The 25,758-nt window shown below is 40.1% G+C and overlaps 1 protein-coding gene across 3 annotated transcripts in view; it reads right to left on the bottom strand.

Annotated features, from left to right (window-relative positions):
• Nucleotides 1–25,758, bottom strand: part of Ppp1r12b (protein phosphatase 1 regulatory subunit 12B) — a 209,717-nt gene that overhangs the window by 156,614 nt on the left and 27,345 nt on the right. For all 3 annotated transcript variants that reach the window (XM_057769525.1, XM_057769521.1, XM_057769522.1), the window contains exon 2: nucleotides 7,045–7,175. In XM_057769525.1, coding sequence (XP_057625508.1) covers nucleotides 7,045–7,175 — 131 coding nt within the window. The remainder of the gene's footprint in view (nucleotides 1–7,044; nucleotides 7,176–25,758) is intronic.

Here is a 25,758-nt window from a genome sequence, read left to right as displayed (position 1 = left end):
TAAAGTGAAACCTTGCTTTAGTAAAGTAAAAGAGGGTAGGCATTCAGCCTTCACTCATACAGCCTAGGATCCAAATAAATTTTCAAAAAGACTTACTATACTTTCAGTATTAAAAGTAACAAAATTAAAAAGCTATGTAAATACGGAGTTCTCATGAAAATTAGTTTGCAGTGCCAAAGTGAAATTTGCTTAGTAATATAGGTGTGAAAACTGAGAAATAATATATGTACTTAGAATTTGCATGAATTTAACTTCCATAATAAGTCATCTATATGAATCTACATTCATAAAGGAAATTAAATTACTGAAGAAACATTTAAAATGCAAAGCAGATTCTGAATCCACACAGAATATGCATCTTGAAGGAAAAGGGGCTGATAATTTCAATACTTTATCTGTATCTTTTAATTTTCAAAGTGCTTTGTCTCTGATTGTCTCTCTCTTACACACACATACGCACACAAACACATACAAACACACGCATGTACACAAATCAATCTTAAATAAAACTATGATAAAGGTTTACCCCTTAAGAAACTGAAGTTCCTAACACCAATTGTGGGGGAGAGGGCACTTCGGGCAAACGCAATCACCTGAGGTCGGCCCCTAAGGTGGAAGGGGAGAATGGACTCCTACAAGTGGCCCTGACTTTCATACGCAAACCACCGCACACACCAACACACAAATTACATGCAAAAACACTGTTCAAATTACATGTAAAAAGTGTTGTTCTTAAAGAATCGAGGTTCAAACATATTAAGTAAATTTCTCAAGAAAAAAAATTTTTTGTTTGTTTTGGTTTTTTAAGACAGGGTTTCTCTGTAGCTTTGGAACACGTCCTGAAACTCTCTCTGTATATCAGGCTGGCCTCTAACTCACAGAATTCTGTCTATCTCTACCTCCCGAGTGCTGTCAAGAAAAAAATTAAAATAAGAACTTTTCTTTTCTCAAAAACACATACTAGTACTGGCAGCAGTCTCAGTCTTTTGCATGTAAATCTAGATCAAATTAGTTTTAGGCAAATTAGAAACCCAATAATACAGCAGGAGGTGATGGTATACACCTTTAATTCCAGTATGTGGGAAGCAGAGGCAGGCAGATCTCTGTGAGTTCAAGGTCAGTCTGGTCTACAGAGTGAGTTCCAGAACAGTCAAGGCTACATAGAGAAACCCTGCTTTGAAAATAAATAAATAAATAAATAAATAAATTGATAGCTAGATGGATAATCCCAATAATTCTAGGACTATCAGACACTCAGAGGTACTTTTATTTATTTATTTGGGGGGGGGCACGTTTTTGAGACAGGGTTTCTCTGTGTAGCTTTGGAAGCTGTCCTGGCACTTGCTCTGTAGATCAGGCTGGCCTCAAACTCAAAGAGATTCATCTGCCTCTGCCTCCCAAGTGCTAGGATTAAAGGCGTGTGCCACCACCTCCCACAGCCAGAGTTACTTAAAAGGGAAAGAAAAACTATGTAAATTATCTTCCAATTCATTCAGCAATTCAATAAACATCAACAATTAAATCAACGTTTATCGATCTACTATAATGATATTCAAAGAACCACATTTTAGGGGGCCTAGAAATTCTTAAACATAACAATATATGGAGGCTGGAGAGATGGCTCACAGGTTAAGAGCACTGACTGCTCTGCCAGAGGACCCAGGTTCAGTTCCCAGCACCCACATGGCAGCTCACAACTGTCTGTAACTCTAGTTCTAGGGTATCCAATGCTCTCATACACACAGAGAAAACACCAATGCAAATAAAATAAAAAATATTTTTTAAAAAATCAATATATGTATGGCCAATGTACTTTGGAGTTGGCAAAGAAGAAAAAAATCAATAAAAATTAAATTAAAAGCATAAGTTTACTTTCTGAGTGCCTAGTATCCTGGCATAATAAGGCTTCAATAAATGTTGATAAATCATCTTCACATATACACAGCTTGTGGTGAACTGAATAAGAATGACTCCTATATGCTCATAGATGGACTACTTGGTCACCAGGGAGTGGCACATTGAAAGGATTCGGAGGTGTGCCCTTATCGGAAGAAATGTGTCACTGGGATTGGGCTTTGAGGTTTCAGACACTCAAGCCAAGCCTCAAGTCTCTCCCTCTTCCTGCTGCCTGCAGATCCACATGTAGAACTCTCAGCTACTCCTCCATGTCTGCCTGCATGCTGCCACACTTCCTGCCGTGATGATAATGGACTGAACCTCTGAACTGTAAGCCAGCCCCAATTAAATGTTTTCCTGTATAAGAGTTGCTGTGGTCATGGTGTCTCTTCACAACAACAGAACACTGCCTAAGACACAGCTCAATGGCATTTCCTCCCTCAGCGACCCAGAGAAAGACACCTTGCTCAACTCTAAAGTTAATGCCCTCTATCCATATATTTAAATCTATCAAGTGCCACCACTGTATCCAATTATTCCTTCATTACTCCATAGTTGATAGTTTTTCTTTTCTGGTTTCTTCCTCTCAAGCCAAATAAGCGTTCAACCATACCTCCTCTATCATGCAAAAAAATCAATATACAAATAGTATACATAATAAGCACACAATAAATATTGGTTGAACTGAAATATATACTCTAATCAAACCCAACCAGTATTAGTTCCTGCAACCCTCAACCCCTTCACACTCATCTCTGCTCCTTATGGAGAGCGATTTCCCCCAAGTAAATAGATCAAACTCCCTTCTCTTTTCTCTTGTAAATACCTTTCACATCTTTCAAGGTCCATTTCAAACTCTTTTGCTTCAAGAATCTTGCCTGGCCAGGCGGTGATGGTGCACACCTTTAATCCCGGTACTCGGGAGGCAGAGACAGGCAGAATTCGAGGACAGCCTGGTCTACAGTTGCACCTCTTCCATAGCAGACACTATCTTGATGCTTTTGCTCTTTCCTTGGCATTCTATTAACATTGCTTAAACTAAATATCTTGGTCTGCAGTCTAACATCTCTTCCTGGGTCAGGTTACATAGGCTGCCTGCCACTGTTCCCTTTTCTGATCTGTTCAAAGTCTAATGATCAAGAAAAGTGGCTTCTACCAAGGAACACCGCTTTCCATTTCCCACACTTCCTCAGTTCACAGTAGAAACACAAAGAGCTTTAGCACTGCACGTGCACTGGATGAGAGTAAACATCAGCATATGAACTAGAAAGCAGCAGGACACAGGAGGAACCTGCTGTCTAGATGCTTAGATTGCTGTTAGTTCCACACATGTCCCTTGAAAGCCTAGCTGAACACTGATAAAAGGTATTTTGCTACTATTTCCTAACACTTATTTATTAATGCATTTATCTATGTGCACATGAGCACGCTGTGGAACATACGAGAAGGTCAAATGACAACTTGCAGGAATCAGTTTTTTCATTTCGCCATGTGAGTTCCAAGGATCAAACCCCTGCTCGGATTTGATGGCAACTGCCTTTACCTGTTGAGCCATTTCACTGGGTCCCTTTGCTAATCTTTAACAGAAAAAAAAGTACAGAAAAAATGTGTTTTTAAAAGATCTCGAAATAAGTTAGCATTGCAATAAACTCTCAGTCATGCTAAATGTTTGGGTCAATCTGCTGCTTATAAATTAAACACCATTAGGAATAATCTAGCAAACTAGTACTCTATTTAAACTCAAAATTAGAAAAAAATAAACTAAATACACACACACAACACACACACACACACACACACAGAGAGAGAGAGAGAGAGATATATGAAAGGCAGAAAGGATCACCAAAGAAGATGAAATAAAAGGCTATGGGTTTCTCCAAAAAAAAAAAAAAAAAAAAAAAAAAAAAGGCAGTTTCTCTGTCCTTCACCAATTATCCTAGAAATAAGTTTAAGGTGTAAGTTCTTCAAGACACAAACATGCCAGTGTGGAGTTGGCACACATGTGTGACCAGCACTTGGGCTACTGAGGCAGAAAGATTGAAGTTCATGGATTGCCTGGGCTCCATTAAGTCCACAGTCAGTCAGAGCTATACAGTGATGCCCTGTCTCTAATTAATTTTTTTAAATACTTTTATTTTTTATTTTATTTTTTTGGATTTTTCGAGACAGGGTTTCTCCGTAGCTTTTGGTTCCTGTCCTGGAACTAGCTCTTCTAGACCAGGCTGGCCTCGAACTCACAGAGATCCGCCTGCCTCTGCCTCCCGAGTGTTGGGATTAAAGGCGTGCGCCACCACTGCCCGGCCTAAATACTTTTATTATTTCGTGTGTATGGGTGTTTTGTCCCAACGATTGTCTGTGTACTACATGTGTGCACAGTCCTTGGAGACCAGAAGAGGATGCCAGGTCCCCTGGGACTGTAGTTAAGAAAGGGTAGTAGGTGGCTATGTGAATGCTGCAGATCCAGCCCAGTTCCTACAGAAGAGCAGCCATTAAATAATCATGTTATTTCCCTGATTTATTGTATAAAATTATTAAAAAATAAGGAGAGTAAAATAAAAACTTATCTGGGGGCAGATGGCTCAGGGGTTAAGAGTACTGACTGCTCTTCCAGAGGACCCAGGTTCAATTACCAGCACCCATATGGAAGGTCACACCTGTCTGTAACTCCAGTTTCAGGGGACCTGATACCCCTAGCAAAAACAGCAGTGCATATAAAAAATAAAATAACTTATCTAATGATAATATGTATATTCCAAGGTAAACTAAAGCATGCCATCTTTACCTCCACCCCACATCTGCAGTGGATTCCAGACTGGATCAGCTCACTATGCTCAGACATGTATATGCATAAGTTGTGATGGTCACTGATAAACTTACTTCATTCAAGGTAATAGTCCACAAAAGACATTACAATAATTCTCTCTATTCAGCTTTCCCAAAAGATAACACCACCTATATTATTCTCTAAGACTCAGCTGGTCTTAGATAATTTAGAAAGAAAAAAATAATAAAAAAACTAAAATCTTGAATGTAATGAGATTTTGTAGCTCAATCACAAACATTCCACCTAAACTCATATTTAAGTACGAATAAAGAGATGCCAACATGCCTTGCATTTCTTAAATGTTGTAAGTCCAAAGTGGATGAAGAAGTCATCCTCAGTCCTAGGCATCGGAACATTGACATTAGTGAGTACAGTCTAGAATCAGAGCCTTTTCTATGAGCCTGAAATGGAGGCAGCCTAGGTGACAAAGAGGTTACAGATCCATACAAACTTAGAACAAGGAAACTACAATTCAGTGGTCTTGGCTTTGGGGCCAATCCAGTTATCTACACCTAAACAACAGCCCTGTCCAACACCCGCACTGATGCCTCATTTGTCTCTACACTGATACTTCTCCAACTGAGAATCGGTGCTTCGAGGAAACCCAGCCACTCAGCAATCTCCAGATAACCTGGGCAAATGCAGTTACTAGACCTCTACATGACTGCCTGATGTTTGCTGAATAAGAAAAATAAATGTGCTAGCTGCAGTTGTATCATTGAAAAGGACTTAATCAATTTGATTTTCAAAAAAGATCATAGACTGACTGCATCCGCTGCTGCATACACTGCAAGGACAAGCTGCTCAAGAGAGAGCAGCAGATGAACGAGAAGGAGCACACGCCTGACATCGTGAAGCTCTACGAGGTGATGCATGCCATGCAGATTCGGCTGTTTGCTGGACACCTGCCTGCACATTCTAGAGAGTGCTCTGGGAAGTTGTTCCCTTGAATCACTTTTAGTTCCTGCCCAAGGGCCATGGTATGATTTCCCAGCTAGGGCCTTGGGTGAGTTATAGAGTCATCCTGGTTGTGTGGTAGCAAGTTCGTTTTCCTACCTTCCTTTACCTACTGGAGAGGAAGGAGGTCCAAGACAAATAGGGAAAGGTGGTTGTCCTGTGCATGACCAGGTTCTGTAGAAAGACTGAAGATGCAATGAACTTTGGGCTGAAAGGGTCCTGGGAACCACACTTGGGAGTTTTGGTCTTGATCAGTTTGAGCTGTTATGTGTTTTCAGGGCTTGTATGTTTTCTGCCTGTCAGCTGAGAGTGTCTTCTGAGTCTCAAATGCCTCAGTCTTCATTGCCTCCAGTGACCCCAGAGCACCTAAGTGGAGGCACACTGAGAGAAGGGAAGGGAATGTGGCTCTGTGGTAGACCTCAGGTGTAGAGATGTGGAGATGTAGATCTTCTCCCCAGTACACATCTAAAATCAGTTGGTATGCAAGAGGAAATAGAGTATGTAAAGAGCATCTGCACTGGGCATGGTGCTACACCCCGTTTAGGAGGCAGAAGCAGGTGGATCTCTGAGTTTGATGATAGCCTGGTTTACATAGTAAGTTCCAGGCCAGCCAGGGCTACGTAGAAAGACTATTTAAAATAAACAAAATTAAATAAATTAAAAATAAAAAAGTCCTTTAAAATTTTCAAAAAAAAGATCATAGACTATCCTGATTAGATTTACTTATTAATCTAAATTTGCCCTGCAAATTTTAAAGATGTTTCAACTGCCAAAGTTTCTTTCCTAACTAGAAATAAAATTCCTGATCATTCTTTCATATAACAGAAACTTATTTTGTGCTTCTCATATAGTAGGTACCAGGTGATCAAGACTCTTCTGCTCTAGAGAGGGCAATCTGCCCCCGGAGGTCAGCAGCTACTAATATGTTAAACATAGTCATTCAACCAATGTGAAGAACACATGCCAATCACTACCTTGCCTTGGCCCTACGTGTTCTGACTCATAATTTGCTATTTACTGCAATAATATTTGTAAAAACAAACAAACAAAACAGGTTTATAGAAAAGTCCAAAGGAAAAAAATCTACAATTGACATGCATGTTTTCTGCTGTTCAGAAATTAACCAGACAGTGCACCAGGCTGGTGCTGTCTCTGAATAGCCCGGCAAATATAAATTACACAAAAACAAAAGCAAACAAAATTGGAAGTAAGAACTGTGCATTTAGTAAGGATACAAAACATTGTGTCAACTAGTTCTTAATAGTCAATTTTCTGTTTGTAATTTAGAGAGATTATAATTCTTTGTAAAATTCAATTTTTGATGAGCAGAGGAGTTTGCACCAAACCCACAACAGATGCTCACTCACTCTGCTATGTTGAGATAACCACAGGAAGCTGCCGCATGAAGAGGTGTCCAGCCCTCGTTGTCTTGCTGGTTTACATTGGCTCTGTTCTCCACCAGAAACTTCACCATGTCCAAATTTTCATCAATACAGGCCTGAAAAGAAAAGCCCATTGATTCATTCAACAAGTATTTACTGAGTTTTATTACATACCAGACACTGCTCTGGACAATGACACTGGTCAGTAGTTCTGATACATTATTTATTTATTTATTTACTTTTCCTAGTAAATGTCTGAAGTATGACTTCCAAACTTAGAAATACTATTCGATATTAATATTATTTACAGTACTAAGAGTATTAATAGGGTTAACTGTGAAATGACTTCTACAGTGCTATAAATGGAAGCTACCTTGGTATATTTTATTATAAAAAGGAAAGTGTGTTAAAAATGTTTTCATACGTTTTTCTAAAAGGCTTCAAATGATATGGGAAAGTATATTTGTAGTTGCAGACAGATACTGTTCTCTGCCTTCATACCAGCGAGTAGGGGAAAACACAGAAGCCTTTTTAGTAAAGGCTTTCAAATCTTTAATAAGCGTAAAAGTGTAGTGGGAGCTGCGGGCTGCGTTCCTGCCGCCCCAGCTCCTGGGCCGCCTTGCTAGCTTATGCCCCAAAATAATAACACACAAACTGTATTCTTTTAAACACTGCTTGGTCCATTAGCTCTAGCCCTTACTGGCTAATTCTCATATCCCGATCAACCCATCTCTAATAATCTGTGTAGCACCAGTCTTACCGGGAAAGATTCAGCATGTCTGACCTGGCGGCTTGCTTCATCATGTCTGCCTCTGTAAGGAGCTGCCCTGCATCTGCCCAGGAGAGGGGAGCATGGCGTCTGAGCTCACTTCCTCTTCCTCCCAGCATTCTGTTCTGTTTACTCCACCCACCTATGTTCCAACCTATGAGGGCCAAGCAGTTTCTTTATTTTTTAACCAATGACCTTCCTCCATCATAAAAGAAATAATCACAATGAAATATGGTTAAGCCAGGCATGGTGGGACATACCTGTGACCCCAGCATTTTGGGGAAGGGTGGCTAAGGAAAGAAGAGTTCAAGACTGAGGTCAGCCTCAGTTGCACAGTGACACCCTACTTCAAAAATAAATTTAAAAAAATATATACACAACAACAGGGCTGGTTCAGTTCCCAGAACCTATGTAAAAGAGCTGGGCATGGTGGCATGTACTTGTAATTCTAGAACTAGGAGGAGGAGATAGGCAGATCCTTAGTGCTCCCTGGCTAGCCAGCCTCACCTATTAGGAAGCTCCAGGCCAGTGAGAGACACTGCCTGAAAAAATAAAGGTAGACAGCACTTGAGGAACAATACCCCAAGGTTGTCCTCAGGCTTCTTCGTGTACAGACATATACTTGTACACACACACACAGAGAGAGAGAGAGAGAGAGAGAGAGAGAGAGAGAGAGAGAGAGAGAGAGAGAGAGAGGAGGTAGGGGGAAGGAAAATAGAAAAGAAAAAAGCCTACTTTAACAGAGAATAAAAAGAAAATCATTGACAAGAATAAATATTCAGGCTCAAACAGTTCCAGAGTAGGAAAATTCAGGACCTAGAAGGAAATTAGACTATCTTTTACAAATGTGCCTATGGTCCAGTGGTGGCAAAATGCCCGAATCTTAGCACTCAGGAAACTGAGGCAGAAGCACTGCCACAAGTTCCTAGGCACCTGGGCTATGATGAGACATTATAAGGAGACACTGTTTCAAAAAATAAATAAGAAAACCTGCCTGTGAATCCCTTCCTTCATATTTCAAATAAATAAATAGTTAAAACAGTAGCTGAGAAATAATTTCTTTAGCCAAATAAAAATTGTCTTCTCAATAATATTAGGAAACTGTCTTTTCATTGTGTTGACATTTTCACTAATGATGCCAAAGCAGTGGGTAAAATCGCTGGTGACTTAGTATAAATCAAAATAACTGCATCAAGAGACCACTCAACCTAAAAATGACTAGCACAAAGCAATAAAGATTGTTAATTTCGGGGATGGAAAGATGGCTGAGTGGTCAAGAGCATTGGTTGCTCTTCCAGAAGACCCAGATTTGATTCCCAGCATGCACATAGCAGCTAATAGTCATCTGTAACTCCAATTCTAGGGAATCTAATATCCTCTTCCGGCACCACACATACATGGTGCACAGACATGCACACAGGCAAAATACCCATACATGTAAAATAAAAACAAATCATTTAAAAATGTTATTAACTTATTAAACCTAAGTATCAGAGGATGAGTCCTAAATTTAATATTCTGTGTGACAACTGGAAAGCACACATGAAGCCCTGCAGAAGCTCCTGAATTAGGATGGTTGTTTCCAGGAAAAGGACTTGTGCGAGGCTGCAACATGAACTAGCCACGTTTTCACAGAATACTATTTGTATTAAAACAGTAACTAACAAAAAAGTACTTATTATTCAGATGTCAAAATGAACAATAAGTCTCTAAGAAAACAATGAATTTTTGCTGTTATGATAAAATTTGACCACACAAATAAAAAAATAAAATTTTGGGAAGTAAACTGTCAAGAGCTTGGCACTTTCCTGATGCTGTTCTGATACATACACTGGGATGATCTGCAAGTATGATCAGTTGGTATTATATAAGAAGTGTCTCTATGGGAGACAGATCTAGACAAATCAATGAACTTGTGTTTTTCAAATATTAAGTACATAGTGTTAAGAAATCAGGCATCAGTAAAAGATTAATTCAAAAAACAAGTTAGAATAATGCATATTTTGTGTTTTGTTCTGTATACAGGACCTCTTTATGTAGTCCTGGCTGACCTCGAACTCAGAGATCCATCTGCCTCTGGTGCTCAGATGCTGGTTTTAAAGGCATGTGCCATCATACCCAGCCAATTAATGGGTGGTTTTAATGTGACAGTAAGACTGTGTATGACATAACTTCAGTCTTCATTTCCAGTTAACACTTAACAAACCAACAAGGCTGGGAATGTAGTTCAGTTGATAGAGTGTTTGCCCAGCATGCACAAAGCCCTGGGGTCAATCCCCAGCATCTCATAAACCATGCAGCAATGCACAGCTGTAATCCCAGCACATGGGAGGTAGAGGTAGGAGGATTAGGAGTTCATCATCTTATATTGCACATAAAGTTCAAGACTAACTTACAATACATAAGAACCACCATAAAAAAGCAAAAAAACAAAATTATCACTATTGAAGTTTTGATATACTGTCTAAGAACAACTCCCATTACTGACTGCACTGTTGATTAAAATACCCTTTCTTCATATACTTCAATAAAAATTTTACAACTGTTTGAGTGCAGACATTGAGGGGCATAGAGATTAGGCAGAACAAGAATCTCTGAATTACTTTGAATAAAATAACATACCCCAACTCTGCAAACAAGTCTCCATTCCCTCTAGGAAGTGAAGGACAAAACTGTTAAAAGCGTTAGCATTTGCAGTAAGACAGACTGCAGGATTCTGCTGATGCACATAGTCTTGAACAGGGGTGCTTAACCACAGTGTCAGTGTCCTCATCTACAGCACTGGGAACCTACCCACCTCAGAGAGCTGGGCACAGTTCCTGGCACTTTTTTTAAGTCAATACGTTTAAAGGCCACACACACCAAATGTATTTAATCCTCACTCACCATGGCTCTTTATGGGAGAAAAGTAATTTGATTCAAAATGTCTCAGGACTGGCCAGATTTAGGAATCTGAAAGTCTAATTTCAGAAAATACCCTAATTTTTAGAATACTGTGGATTCTTAAATCCAGGAATTATATTTTAAGAAAATAGTATGTTTCATGGCTGAACTGGAAAGAACCATCCAAGTCAGTGGTACAAAGAAACAGAGCCACAGGACTCTTGTCTGAAACCTTTGACTGCCCTGCCTCTCCTCCACCCACCTGCCTTGGTTCCAGGAGGATATGACTAGAGCAAGATGAGAGTCGGGGGTGCTCCCTAAAACCTTCTCCAGTGAATAACGGCTAAATTTAGATGTCCTCTGCCCACTCCATCTGCAGATGTGCTGCTGACTCATGCAGCATGGTCCCTGAGCAGATTCAGCCATCTGCAAAACTCTGCCCATGCCGCTGCCCAGAGCTATCCTCAGTTCTCCAGACAAGAGCTCATTCCTTTCTTTGGCAAGAAGTTAATCTTTGGATGCTGACAGTGACAACAATGGGGAAACGTCTTTGCCTTTAATACAAATATCTTGCACTGTGGCTTAACTGTGTTTCCTCTTAGCCTGTACTCCTAAGGGCACACAAGAATGTTATTAGAGCCGGGCGGTGGTGGCGCACGCCTTTAATACCAGCACTTGGGAGGCAGAGGCAGGCAGATCTCTGTGAGTTCGAGACCAGCCTGGTCTACAAGAGCCAGTTCCAGGACAGGCTCCAAAACCACAGAGAAACACTGTCTCGAAAAACCAAAAAAAAAGAACGTTATTAGAGTAAAATTTTGTTTTAAGCTCTGAAATATGTACTTAATTCTTATTAAAAAAAGAACTGGCAATTCCAAAACTGCTTGGTAAATAAAGGTTGTTCATAATCAACATGTAGTAAAGACAAGCTCTCTGCAAGGGAATATTTCTTTTATCAATAATATGGATACTGTGATCTTTCTACTGTACCTAACATTGCTCTCTGTATCAAAGGCTAAAGTGGCTGGGGGTTAACCAAAGCCAGAGTTAATCTGGGAGTGCAGGGCCTTACAAAACAAAGTCTTCTGGGTCCCAGAATAGCCTCCAACTGTCAGCACGGCCTAGTGCTGGCTTGCAAGGCTGACCTTGATGTTGTGTCTCAGAAGAAAACTGAAGCTACCTGTTCTCTGCAGAGCCCAGCTCCAGGAGGTTGTCAAAAGAAACCAGGCTTAGTAGAGTCTAACTCCCACAGAATTTTTTTTCCTGTGTTTACCTTAATTTCATAAAACATGATGAAAAATTGCTGTTATTTTGGGTGGGAAAAAAGAATACCGAAAGACACTACCAATTAGCTCATGCAGCCCTCAGAACAGGGAAAAACTTGAAAGCCTGATGAAGATTCATGTCTAGAATGTACAATTAAAACTCAACAAAAGCAATCTAATCTTGAAAATGGGAATAAAGACTTAATATGTCCCCGTGTTTACATATGGTCAAAAGCACAAGAAAGTACTTGACATCATCAATCCATAAGGAAATGTAAATAAATACTATGATGACACAGGTCTTTAATCCTAGCACTCAGGAGGCAGCCATGAGCAAACCTCTGCATTCCAGGGCAACCTGGTCTACACAGTGTGTTCCAAGAGAGTGAGGGCTGCATAGTGAGACTTTGTCTCAAAAAATAAAATAGATAAATTAACAAAAATAAGTCTTTTCAGGATGTGAAAAAATTAAAACTGTGTCCATTAGTGTAGAGTGGTACAGTCTCTACAGAAAACGGGATGGTGATTTTTAAAAACAAACAAACAAAAACCCTACAATTACCATCTCTATTCTATTCAAAAGTAGAGTTTGTATTAGAAAAATCAAAAGATTTGAAAGCAGTCCAAAGAGATGTTTGTACGCCCACATTCATGGAAGCATTTGCTCACAATCGCCAAACTGTGGAAATAACAAGAGTCTGTTAACAGATGAGTAGATAAACTAGATGTGGTATTAATAACGCTCACATATTCAAGAAGGAATATGCCCCTACTGACACCTTGGATTCAGACATCTGTTTTCCAGAACTGGGAAGAATAATTTCACGTTGTTGGAAGCCAGTAAGTTTATGGTAGTATGTGACAGAAGGCACAGGAATGATCACATTGACACACAGATTAGGGAATCCAAATCTAGAGTCTGCCTTATTCTCAACTTCCTGCTATATTAATTGAAAATATTAGCAGTGACTGATCCCTTCTTTTCCAAATGAAAAGTGTCCCCCCAAATTACACAGCACTTCAAAATAATATATGAAATAAAATGGTTTCATTTTTTTAACCCAAACTTTAGCTCAAATAGTAAAGTCCTGACAGTTCTAACCCATGGTTCTCTCAGTCACAACTGAGGGAAAGGGGGTTTGAGATAGGGTATCATGTAGCCCAGGCTTCAAATTCACTATGCATTGGAAGATGACATTAAATTTATGATCCTCCTGCCTCTACCTCCCAAGTAGTGGCAATACAGGTTTGTGTGACCACATCCAGACTTGCTAGAGGTATTCTGGCTGAGCACTGAAACAGAAACTAAACCTAGGGTAGGAAGCAGTACTGATAGATGAGCTCCCTGTGAACCCCAAATCTGTAAGATCAAAATCCTTTTGCTCCAGTCAGGTAACTTCAAAATATACCAAGAAATTACATGGGTAAGTTAAAGATGGTAGTGCTATTAGAAAGTATGGACATTTCACCATCAGCAGATCTCTCCACAAGAGGCTTGAACATATAGCCCCTAAGACTTACTGATCAGCACTTCAGTCTTGAGTACGTCTCTCTCTACAAACACGACACAATGTACCCGCTGTTTAATGAGAATCATTAAAGCAGTCTACTCCAATGTGACAGGTGACTCCAGCTGCTGTCCGTCCTGTGGGAAAGACTCAGCACTCCACTGGCAGAGAATGTCTGGCTCTCAGATGGTAAGAACTATATCTGACTATGTACTCACTAGTTAGGCAGGTTCTGGACACAGATCAGTGGCCTCAAACAGAGATGGCCAAGAGACAGCAGAAGTGAAGAATTTTCCATTAGCCACACATAGTCGCTCCTAACTCAGCACTCAAGAAAGCTGAGGCAGAGGACTGACAAGTTCAAGGCCACCCTAGCCACATGGTTTGAGGTCAACTACAGCTGTATAAGACTCTTTCTTAGAACACAAAACAACAACAAAAATTTCCCATCAACTGTTGCACTGATTATGATTTATTTGTTCTTGGTAGACTAGCATATTATTCCAAGACTACAAATGTTTATAAACTAAGGCAGAGAACATCTTCCTTCCTTTATCAACAAACATGGTTTATGATATGGCCTAAAAATTAATAATACTTAAGGTTCAAAACCATGAACCTGCAAGATGTCTCTGTAGGTAAGGATGCTTACCATCAAACCTGACAAATTGAGTTTAATCCTGGGAACCCACATGGTAGAAGGAAAGAACCAACCACCACAAACTGTCCTAATTTCCACACTCACATATACATGTGTGTGCATACACAAATAATTTTAAATAAAGTTGGAAAGAAAAATATGAAAAAAAGAGTTCATTAAAAATGACAGCACCCTCTTCAAGACCAGCACCATCTTCATATATAACATTCATGCTCCCAACTCTTAGTCTCTACTTTCTGCTCCTGAGGTCCTAACTTTGAGGAACAATAACTGAGGCCTTTTAGTACTGGTAAAAAGACCAGGAGTCATTTTTTTCTTAGAGCAAAGACGTGTGTATATATATATATATCTGAATAACTCTAATACTTATTTTTTGTTTGTTTTGTGGTACTGAAGGACAAATCTAGGCCCAAGATTCTAGGCAAGGACCCTAATACAGAGCTCTCATGGGCACATTCATTCATTCATTCATTCATTCATTCATAGATTTTGTTTGGAGGTGAGGCAATGAAATGGTGCTTGACACCTATGGTGTCTGAATTGAATTGGTTCCTATAATCTCATAGGGAGTGGCACTATTAGGAGGTGTGGCTTTGTTGGAGTGGGTAAGGCCTTGTTGGAGGAAGTGTGTCACTGTGTGGGCAGGCTTTGAGGTTTCCAATGCTCAAGATACCACCCAGTGTCACAGACACTTCCTGATGCCTCGTGATCAAGATGTAGCCAGCACCATGTCTGCCTATATTCGGCCATGCTTCCTGCCATGCCACCTCAATCAAATGTTGTCCTTTATAAGAGCTGCCATGGTCATGGTGTCTCTTCACAGCAACAGAAACCCTAGGACAACACCAAACCTGACAACCTGAGTCTGATCTGTAGGATCCACATGTGGAAGAAAAAAACTGACTCCAGCAAGTTGTTCTCTGACCTCCACACAAACACCATAGCATACATACACAAACACAAACACAAAAAAGTAATTGCTAAAAATTAACTTATTTTGTATAACTTAATGACTTATTTAATGTCACATATTCAATTGCATAACCAACTAAATAGATGCTTTCTATCAAGTAATATAGAGGGATCCAAAATAGGGTTCATGGGCTCAGGATAAGATACCACCACTTGGCTCATGAAACATTTGTAATACCTAATCCCATCTTCCTAAAAATAGTTTTAACATATACAGAGTAATTTATTATTAGTCTAATCCTTCAAATTTTGCTTAAGTAGCCAATTAGTAAAACTGGATTGGCTACTCCAAATTAGACTAAGTATAAAATATAAACTGCAAAGACCCCACTAACGTGCTTTCATTACCATTCCATTATTATCATGAGTCTGGATTAGAAGCCTCCTTCATATCTTGGCTACCTGTTTTAGTCAGTCCCCCAAAGGTCTATTCTTCTGCCAACTTGGCATGTAGAATAAATTGCTGCTCCATGGAGAGGGATTTTTGTATTTAACTCCAGATCACTCTGTGCCCATAAACAAGTGTTTCACAAGCCGCAGGAGTACAGCTTGAAAGCCATGGCATGGGCAAAGCTCCACAGCTGTCAAGTGAGCCTTGGGAAAAGAAGGCAGACAGACCCAACCCAAGTTGGATAAGGCATGGAAGCCACAAAGAAATAACAGGAAGTTCAAATTCACCCAGTACAAATCAATATATAAGGTTTTATCCTAAAGAGATCTACTAAACAAAAAAAAAAATTCTCAGTATATTTTCAACAGGAGTTTTGTATAGCCAAACTCTGTAATATACTGGCTCATATTAGTTTCATGTCTCACATACCCCATATATTCTATACTGTAAAGATACTAAACAAAACTGTTAGCTAGCCCTATGTAGTACCCTATACTAGTTAAAAGTTAAAAATTGACTACGGAACCAGAATTCCTGGATTCAAATCCCAGGCCTATCAATTAGTAGTTCTGGGATCTCTTTAACAAGTTAGTACGCTTCAGCTTCTTCACTTGTAAAAATTATCATGTTAGTAATTATAAGGACTTCGCAGGGTCCCAATTAGGACAGAATGAGTTAATGTACATAAAACACTGAGCACATAGTATATAGCAAATGCTATGTAAATTTAGTTGCTATCATTACTACACATGTAATAGTCTCTAAGAGTCTGAGGTTCACTCTTTTCCACACAGGGAAATTAAAATAAATATAAATACACAAATAAATATTTACAACAACAAGCATAAATATAGTATGAACGCTACATGAGTTTCAAATAGACCACATTCAGGTTTCACTAGTAATGGAAGTAAGTGAATTTATTTAAAAAGAGGAAAAGCAATAAGCCAGTACTCCTGTGCATGAAAAAGAGGTTTAAAAATGAGACCCGGGCTGACCATAATACAGTCTTTGGCTACAGATGCAAGTCTGCTGCTGGTATTTTTTTTTTAAAAAAAGAAATCTAACAAGACAGATGTAAGTCCCAAATACTGATTCACATTGTCAAAAGAACAGGCTAAGAATGTGTCTCAGTAATCAGTGTTTTCATACTATGAAGTGTTTTTTGAGTCATGTAACAACATTTACAGACACATCCTATATTATTCCAAACACGGTCCTTGGGGGGACGCAGGAATAAAAAATGGGTAAGGTTTTGTCATTTAGTGGAGGCAAGAGAAAAGAAATGATACGATCCAATAGGATTGATGCTGCAATATAAAATGACTGATACGGACAAATCCTGTCGTATGCAGTAAGAAGCTACTAACTGGGGAGCAGAAAATGCCAGAAGACTTCTGCATGACTTACGGGTCATGAAGATAACAACTAGAAAAGCAGAGATAATGACATTTTGTAGAGGCAGCATACACAAAGGCTTGCAGAACAGAGAAAATGCCAAGTTTTTGAAATGCTAAGAATTTGGCATACTTGAACTCAGATGGAGTTAGGGATATATGTGGAAATCTAAGTAATATTTCATCTGCCAGACTTGACTCTACAGACTAATGGGGAAAGCAATGGATACAGCAGACTGGTAGCTAAGAAGGTTCCTGTACCATAACCTGTAATAAAGAACTTTACTTCTTTCCTTCAGGCAAGGGGGAGATCAGAATTATATCCAAAGGTGTGACTGCAGTGGGGATGCAGAGATTGAACTTTTGCCTGGAAAAACTCATGGTAAAGCCACCACTCAAGGCTACTGAGGATGAGCTGCTGAAGAAAGGCACTGGCAAGGAAGTTGTGGGGAAAGGATAGACTTAAGAAGCACTCCATAATGGATAGAATAATTAGAATGCTGGTGGTGAGAAAGAACAGCACTGAGATTTTTTGTTTGGTTTGGTCTGATTTGGTTTTTCGAGACAGGGTTTCTCTGTCCTGGCTGTCCTGGAACTCACTCTGTAGACCAAGCTGGCCTTCAACTCAAAGAGATCCGCCTGCCTCTTTAAAAATTTTTTTAATTTTTATTTTATGTGCATTGGTGTTTTGCTTGCATGTCTGTGTAAGGGTGTTGGATTCCCTGGAACTGGAGTAACAGACAGTCATAAGCTACCATGTGGGTGCTGGGAATTGTACCCAGGTAAAGCTTGCGTCTGTGGTTAACTGTGACAACAGTGAGTTAAACAGTATTTAAGGAAGTCTTAGAGGCTGCTTCGATTTCTGAGTCTCTTTTGTTAATTTCTCTTGAAGCCTGTGTTCAGGAGCTCTATCTGTGCAGCTAACTAGCATGTGCTGCTACCCTTTCCATATTAAATCATCCTAAAGCAAGCTTCAAGATATGGGTGCCAAACAGCCAAACCTCACAGCTGTTCCCTGACCCACAGCAAAGTCCTGGATGGTCAGTGTCATAAATACTGTGACATGCCCTGGCAAGGAACACTGTTGTACAGCAGCCACACAACAGGGAATTAAGGTTCTGGGTAGAAGCTCTCAGCTACAGCTACCTTAAAGCCACAGGTTAATAATGACAACAGTGATTTTACAGGAGGATGCCCTGATTTCTTCTCTTAACTTAAAAATCTTTGGAGCATGAAATGGTTGGCTAATTAAAATTTGCTCGGTATGTATGGTACTTTAAAAATAAAGGTTCTTTTGTTTTTGTTGCTGAGGCAGGTCTTGCTTTGTAGAGCAAGCTGGCCTCAAACTTGTGGCAATCTTGCTTTTGCCTGCAGAGTGGTGGGATTCAGGCATGTGTCACTTGGACTAGCTAAAAAAGATTTTTTTAAAGACAGAGTCTCGCTCTGTAGCCCTGGCTGGCCTAGAACTTACTATATAGATCAGGCTGGCTTCAAACTCAGAGATCTACCTGAATCTGTCTTCAGAGTGCTAGAATTAAAGATGTGCCCACAACACCTGCCTAAAAAGTTTTTTTTTAATTTTTTTAGATTTATTTATTATGTGTAAAGTATTCTCAGTATTCTGACTGCATACGCCTGCAGGCCAGAAGAGGGTACCAGATCTCATTACAGATGGTTGTGAGTCACCATGTGGTTGCTGGGAATTGAACTCAGGACCTTTTAACCTGAGCCATCTCTCCAGCCCCTAAAAAGTTTTTAATACCTTTTTTTTTGTATATGAAATCCGGGTATGGTAAGATATGCCTATTATCCCAGCACTTGAGAAGCTGAGATAGGAGGATCATAACTTCTAGGTCTGGTTTTCATAGTGACATTCTGTAAAAAAAGAAAGGATGGGAGGAGAAGAAGATGGAGAGAGAAGAAACCCAAATAGGGTATGGTGATACGTGCCCATAATCCTAGCACTTGTGAGGCTGAGAAAGACCTAACCTCAAAAAGACCAAAGAATGAGCAATGAGATAGCTCAGTGGGGGAGGGTGTTTGTTGATAAGCCTGGACCCAGGAATCCACAGAGAGAGGACTGACTTCTAAATTCCACAGAAACACACACGCGCACGTGTGTGTGTAATAAATCTATATTTTAATTAAAAAGGTGAAAGAAGATGCCCAGTGGGTAAAATGTTGGCTTTTGAAAGCATGAGAACCTGAATCTGCGTCTCCAGCCACATGTAAGAGCAAGGTCTGATAGCTTGTGTCTGTAAATACCAGCACTGGGGAAGACTGGGAACAGGGGTGGGCAGATTTCAGGGGTTGGTGGGTCAGCCACCAATCTGGCTGAAACGGCAAACTCCAGGTTCATTAAAAACCATGTCTCAAAAAGCAAGGTGGACAGTCATAGAGGAAGATACCATGAGTCAATATTCAACCCCCTTAAGCACATACAGAGATGAACATACAACACACACACATACTCATGCATGCACGCTCACATATGCACACAATGATGACAACGAAATCTATATTCAAGACTCCTTTTTTAAAATATCTGGGGTGGCAGCGATAGCTCAGCTGCTAAAGAGGACCAGAGGACCAGATCCAATTCCAGCACCCATACGGTAACATCTAGCACTCCAGTTCCAAGGGATCCAACTCCCTCTTCTGACCTCAGGGGGCAATGTATGCATTGGTACACAGACACATAAAAACAAAAACAAATAAATCTTTTCTATAAAAAAAATAGAATACTTGTGTCAGTACTGGAGGTACAGACTGGCAAGCGTGGACTAAGAGGCTGATTCTTTGAGCAGAATGCGAGGACAGACACCCTACCATGACCCTTCCCAATCTAGTCTGCATTATTATTAACCACTCCACCTGCCCTACTCACTGGGCATTTTCTCAAACGTAGCAAAGTGGAAAGATTTTCACAACAAGCATACACATACCAAGAAAGTTCACAGTTAACACTATACCACACTTGCTTTAATCAAACTAATTCCTTTATCCAATTATCACAGTTCAGACATAATTTCTCCACATTCTTTACGACATGTACCAACAACATTTCAATATTTGTTTGCAGAATAAGTCTTCTTTTTAAATAAAATTTGCATATAATGAAAACCACAAGTCTGATATCTGCATTTTTGAAAAATGTCCACACCTGCTGGCCACACTGCAGGTGTCTGAGTTGATTCCCTTTGCACAAAACAATGTTTTTTCTTTTAAAATTTTTTTTAATATTTATTTATTTTATTATGTATATAGTATTCTGTCTGTGTGTATGCCTGCAGATCAGAAGAGGGCACCAGATCTCATTACAGATGGCTGTGAGCCACCATGTGGTTGCTGGGAGTTGAACTCAGGACCTTTGGAAGAGCAGGCAATGCTCTTAACCACTGAGCCATCTCTCCAGCCCAACAATGTTTTTTCTGTACTACTCTGACCTCAGCATAGTCCACAGCCAAGGAAATGTTGACTTCCCTTATACAGCATCTTACCCTGTGGGATCCTAACAGTGCAAATCTACATATGACCAAGTTTGCACCTGATAATACACATCGCACCTCTGTAACTGAAAGAAAAGATATTAGTGGACAAGACTAAACAACTTGCTTAGTCCTGGAAACACCAAGCTCAACAACGTAAGCCCTACAGGGGAGAAGTGGAACGACTGATACAAGGTGATCAAAACACAGACATCCCTTGAGTACAAACACAGAAGAACTAGACTTCACGCTCCCTAAGCAGCGTGGCACTAAACTCACAAGGGAAGCTTCTGGAATTTAACTGGTTAGAAAAGCATTTCCAAGTTCAAGAATAAGAAAATGGCTCCAAGAACAGAACAAGGATAGCAGGAGGAATCTGGTAGAATAATACTGACAAGCAGGAAGGAATTTGAAAAAGGGTTCAACATCTGTTTTAAGGCAAAGGCTTTCTATTTTTTTGCCAGAAATGCAACAGCATCTATGGGAATGAAAATAAGAAATGTCCCCTGTCTCTTTTGATGGGAAGTGCTTACTTATCTGCAATCCAATCCAAGCCTTCTGAACACTCCACCGGCAGTGGCTCAGAGTCAGGCAGAGCTTGCCAAGCTGAATTTCAGACGCTGTTGCAAAGGTGACAACTGCTAGGGAGAGATCGTGTGTTGCCTTGCTCCTTTAATCTCATTTATGGAGTGGCCTCAACTGCAAGCTCTGAGCAACTGTCCATCTAGGACAGAGGTAGAGGGCAAATCTTAGAACAGAATGGAGACATTGCAAGGTACTGTACAGGCAGAAGTCCTGACTTAGTCACAGCTCAGTCTATTTAAATTTCCTGGCTACAAGACAGCCAACTTTCCTTTATTTCAAGGTTGATGTAAAGACACAGAAGATGAATATAAAAACAAAATTTTTAAGGCTACTACATGGGGTATAAAGTTTAGTAACAGAGCATTTGCCTAGTATACAAGAGGCCTTGGATTTAATCCACAGCACCATAAAGGGAAGGAAAGAAGGGAGGCAGGGAGAAAAGCAAGGAGGAAAGGAGGGAAACATTTGTACATTAATCCAACTACTGTTATTAATATATGATCACTGTGTTTTATAATTTAAAAAACGTAGGTAGGTGTGGTAGCTAAGTCTGTAACCCCAGCCCTTGGACGGCCACAGCAGAAGGATTGCCACTAGTTTAAAGTCAGATTAGGCTGTGAAGAGGGAAGCAAAGCCATAGGGGTGAGGTGGCATCATCCATATGGGTGATATCATCAAGTGAGAAAGGGAAAATGGTTGGCTGAATGGTGAGGTACACAGACGGTATTAAATGATCCTTTCAGAGCAAAGACAGGTACACACAGTAGTGTTTGAAACAATAGTAAGAATTTAATTTAATTATATGGTTAAAAACTTGCTCTATTTTCAGTCATTTAGATGTAATTAGAGAAATCAAGAGTCAGGCTCATTCAGTAAGAATTCTGCCAAGTAAATTCAGAGACAAAAAGTGTCTTTGAAGTAAGCATAGAATCTAAGCAAGTGGGGGCAGAAATGGAGCTTGGCTTGCAGAGGGTTTGTCTTGCATGAGGCTGATCTATCCACCAGGCATGGGAGGGCACACACCTATAGTTCCAGCATCTGCAAAGGTACAAGCAAGAGGACCGAAAGTCCAAGGTCATCCTTGGGTCTACAGCAAATTTGAAGCCACTTTGTGGGGTTGTTTTTGTTTGTTTGTTTTTTGTTTTGGTTTTTTTTTTTTGAGATAGGGTCTCATAAAGCAAACAAACGGCAATCTAAGCAAGACAACAACTTCTGATGAATTAGAAAGAGACAAAATGGGACAAAGAATTCATATTAGATGCTCTAATAAAAATGTAAATAAGGGGCTCGATCTGGCATGTAATTGTCAAAGGACCAGCTGTAGAGTGGGACAGTCTTGGTTGGAAACAGACCATGGAAGTAGATGACGGAGTCTCAGCAGAGACACAAGATGCAGAAGGTAAAAAAGAGTTAGTGTGTTGGTTAGTCGCAAAGTAAAGGTGAAGCTAAGTCTTTGATGAATGAAGGGATAAGAAAATGCCATAATCAAATGGCATGAGACAGAAAGGAACAGAAGAAAAACTAATTTTATAAGAGGCTATGAGAAGCCAGGCGGTGGTGGTGCACAATTTTAATCCTAGCACTTGGGAGGCAGAGGCAGGCAGATCTCCATGATTTTGAGGCCAGCCTAATCTACAAGAGCTAGCTCCAAGACAGCTAGGACTGTTACACAGAGAAACCTTGTCTCAAAAAACCAAAAGAAGGGGAGGGGGTATGGTAAGTAATGTTCAGGAAGTGACAGTGAGAAATAACATGGTACCAATCCTACTTCCTGACATTCTGTTATATGAGATCTTGAGAAGAAAACCTCTTGAGAAATCTTACGGGTTTTTTTTTTTTTTAATTACTGCCTTTGCTCCCAATATACATACATACATACATATATATATATATATTTTTTTTTTTCTTTTTTTTTGGTTTTTCGAGACAGGGTTTCTCTGTGGCTTTGGAGCCTGTCCTGGAACTAGCTCTGTAGACCAGGCTGGTCTCGAACTCACAGAGATCCGCCTGACTCTGCCTCCCGAGTGCTGGGATTAAAGGCGTGCGCCACCACTGCCCGGCAACATACATATTTTTAATGGAAATCTAAGGACTGGAAAAATGGCTCTACAGTTAAGAGCACAGGCCGCTCTTCCAAAGGACCAACATTTGGTTCCAAACTCCCACATGGCAACTAATAACCATCTGTAACTCAAGTTCTAGGGACATAATGCCCTTTTCTGGCCTCCTCAGATACTGCATACATGTGGTACACAAACATACATGCATGCAAAATACTCATACACATAAATCTTTTTTAAAAAATGAAAATCTAATGGTGACAGTTTCCCAAACTCGCTAAAAGGTCTCAGGGAGTTCAAGGACACACTGAGATGAACCCTTGAGGGTAAGATGTCTATTAAAAGAGTTATTAATTGTCATAGACTGACAGGTAGGCAATAGCATGGTGGAATTCTGGGGAAAGAGTTCAGGCACCAGCACCAGAGACAGACAGCATGGCAGGAACACTGAAGACAGAAAATAATGCCCCACTTGGCACGAGTAGGGTCTCTTTTCATCCCTCTCTAAGGAGATAGTTTCACAGTGAGCCAGCATCCAGGGGCAGGGTATGTGGTCACACCTCTTTGATATGAACTCACTTCCCCAGGTGAGAAACCACACAGCAAAAAGTCTTCTAGGTTGAGGTTCACAGTATCTCAGCAGGGTGTGTGTATTTATAGGATGGAAGGGGAGCCATGAGGGTTCTGCCCTCAAGATAAGAAACACCATCTCATGGGATTGACTTCTAACCCACTTAGGACCAGATTCAGTTAAGGTAGAGAAGTTTGGTTTGGTTTTTAATGAAAGGTTACCGTTTTTGTTTCATCTCTTCTGTATAAACCATTTGCCCATGTTTTATCCCATGTGCTGAAGGAATCTAAGATCCTCACTAGTAACAAAATGGAGTTTTTGGCATGTCCTTGGCTTCTCAGCTTCCAAAATGTTAGTCAAAACAAGCCTTTTGTCTTTATAAATTACTCAGTCTCCGACACTATTACTGCAACAGAAAATGGCAGAGTACTTGTCCAACATGTACAAGCCCTCCCTTTGGTATAATAAATAATAGATACTAAATAGCATTTCTGCACATATATCTTTGTACACAATTAAACACTCTTGAAGGAAAATTATATTGCTTTATAAATGCTGCCAAATTACCTCTGAAGAGGATTTACCTGTCTATAAGGCAGTATTTGAGACTATTTATCCAAATCCATCTCAATATTCATACCTAACAGATACAATTTTAAATTTTCTGTTAAAATACTAAACAAAAAAGCAGTATGCATTTTGTTAATAATGAAATTGAACAGTTTCTCACATGTAAAGCAGATTTATTGAAGTAAGAACCACATGATACCATTTACCTATTTAAAGTATGTAATTCAACTATACACCGAGGTTTTGAGGGTTTTTTTTTTTTTTTTTTTTTTTTGATTTTTCGAGACAGGGTTTCTCCGTGGCCTTTGGTTCCTGTCCTGGAACTAGCTCTTCTAGACCAGGCTGGCCTCGAACTCACAGAGATCCACCTGCCTCTGCCTCCCGAGTGCTGGGATTAAAGGCGTGCGCCACCACCGCCCGGCTTGAGGGTATTTTTATATCTATTTTAAATATTAATGGTTTTGCTTACATGTATGTCTATGTACTATTTGCATGCCCAGTGTCCAAGGAGGTAAGAAGAGGGTCTCAGATCTCCTGGGACTGGAGATGGCTGTGAGCTGCCACATGGGTGCTGAGAAAAAAACCTGGGTTCTCTGCAAGAGCAACAGGTACTCTTAACCACTGAGTTATCTCTCCAGCCCATTCATTTCTCTTTTATATTCCTACAAGTACACTGGCTGGATCCAACGACACTTTAAGTTTATACTTCACTGTTTAAGGAATATCCATGTCTTTTTTAGTAATTAGCATCTTAATTCCTGCGAACATTATATGAGGGTTCTTAATTTTTTCCAAGCCTTGCCAACATTTGCTATCTTTTTTACTTTTTATCATTTTGATTTATTTTGCATATATGTGCAAGTGTGTTGTGTCATAGGGCATGTGTGGAGGGCAGAGAACAACTTGGGGAGGTTGGTTCTCTATTTCTACCATGTGAGTGCCAGGGATCAAACTCAGGTCATCAAGTTTGGCAGCCAACAGCATTATCCACTGAGCTATCTTGCCAGTCCATTTTTATGACTTTTTAATTCTAGCTATCATAATGACTAATGGCAACAGAGATGTAAAGTGATGTCTCACTGTGGATGCTTGTTTTGTTGTACTGGATCAAAACAAGGGCTTCTTATGTACCAACGAAAGTCTTCTGTCATTGAGATGTACCCCCCAGTCTTCTCATAGTGGTTCTGACAGTTTATACTACCAATTTCACAGGCTCTAGAATCATTGAGGAGACAAACCTCTGAGCATGCCTATAAGGCTGACTCAGGTGGGAGACCCACCTTAACTGCAGGACCATTCATGTCAGAGTCCTGAACTGAATGAAAAGAAGAATGTGTGCTAAGCAAGAGCATTCATCACTCTGCACGTCCTGGTTAGTTGCCTCAGGCTCCTGCTGCTATGACTTTCTCCATGACTGCGATGGATGTATCCTCTCTACAAGATGCTTCTTGTTGGGTTTGTGTCACAGCAGTAAGGAAACCTTCTAGTTTCACTCTGCTGCTACGACTGAACTACTCTGACCAAATGCAATTTAGGAGAAGGAAGCAGTAACTGCCTTTCACTTCCAGGTCTCAGTCCATCA

Source organism: Chionomys nivalis, chromosome 5 (assembly GCF_950005125.1).
Source record: "Chionomys nivalis chromosome 5, mChiNiv1.1, whole genome shotgun sequence".
In the NCBI taxonomy this organism is placed as follows: Eukaryota; Metazoa; Chordata; class Mammalia; order Rodentia; family Cricetidae; genus Chionomys; species Chionomys nivalis.
The sequence above is the reverse complement of the archived record's forward strand: the minus strand, read 5'-3'. Positions and strand labels throughout refer to the sequence as shown.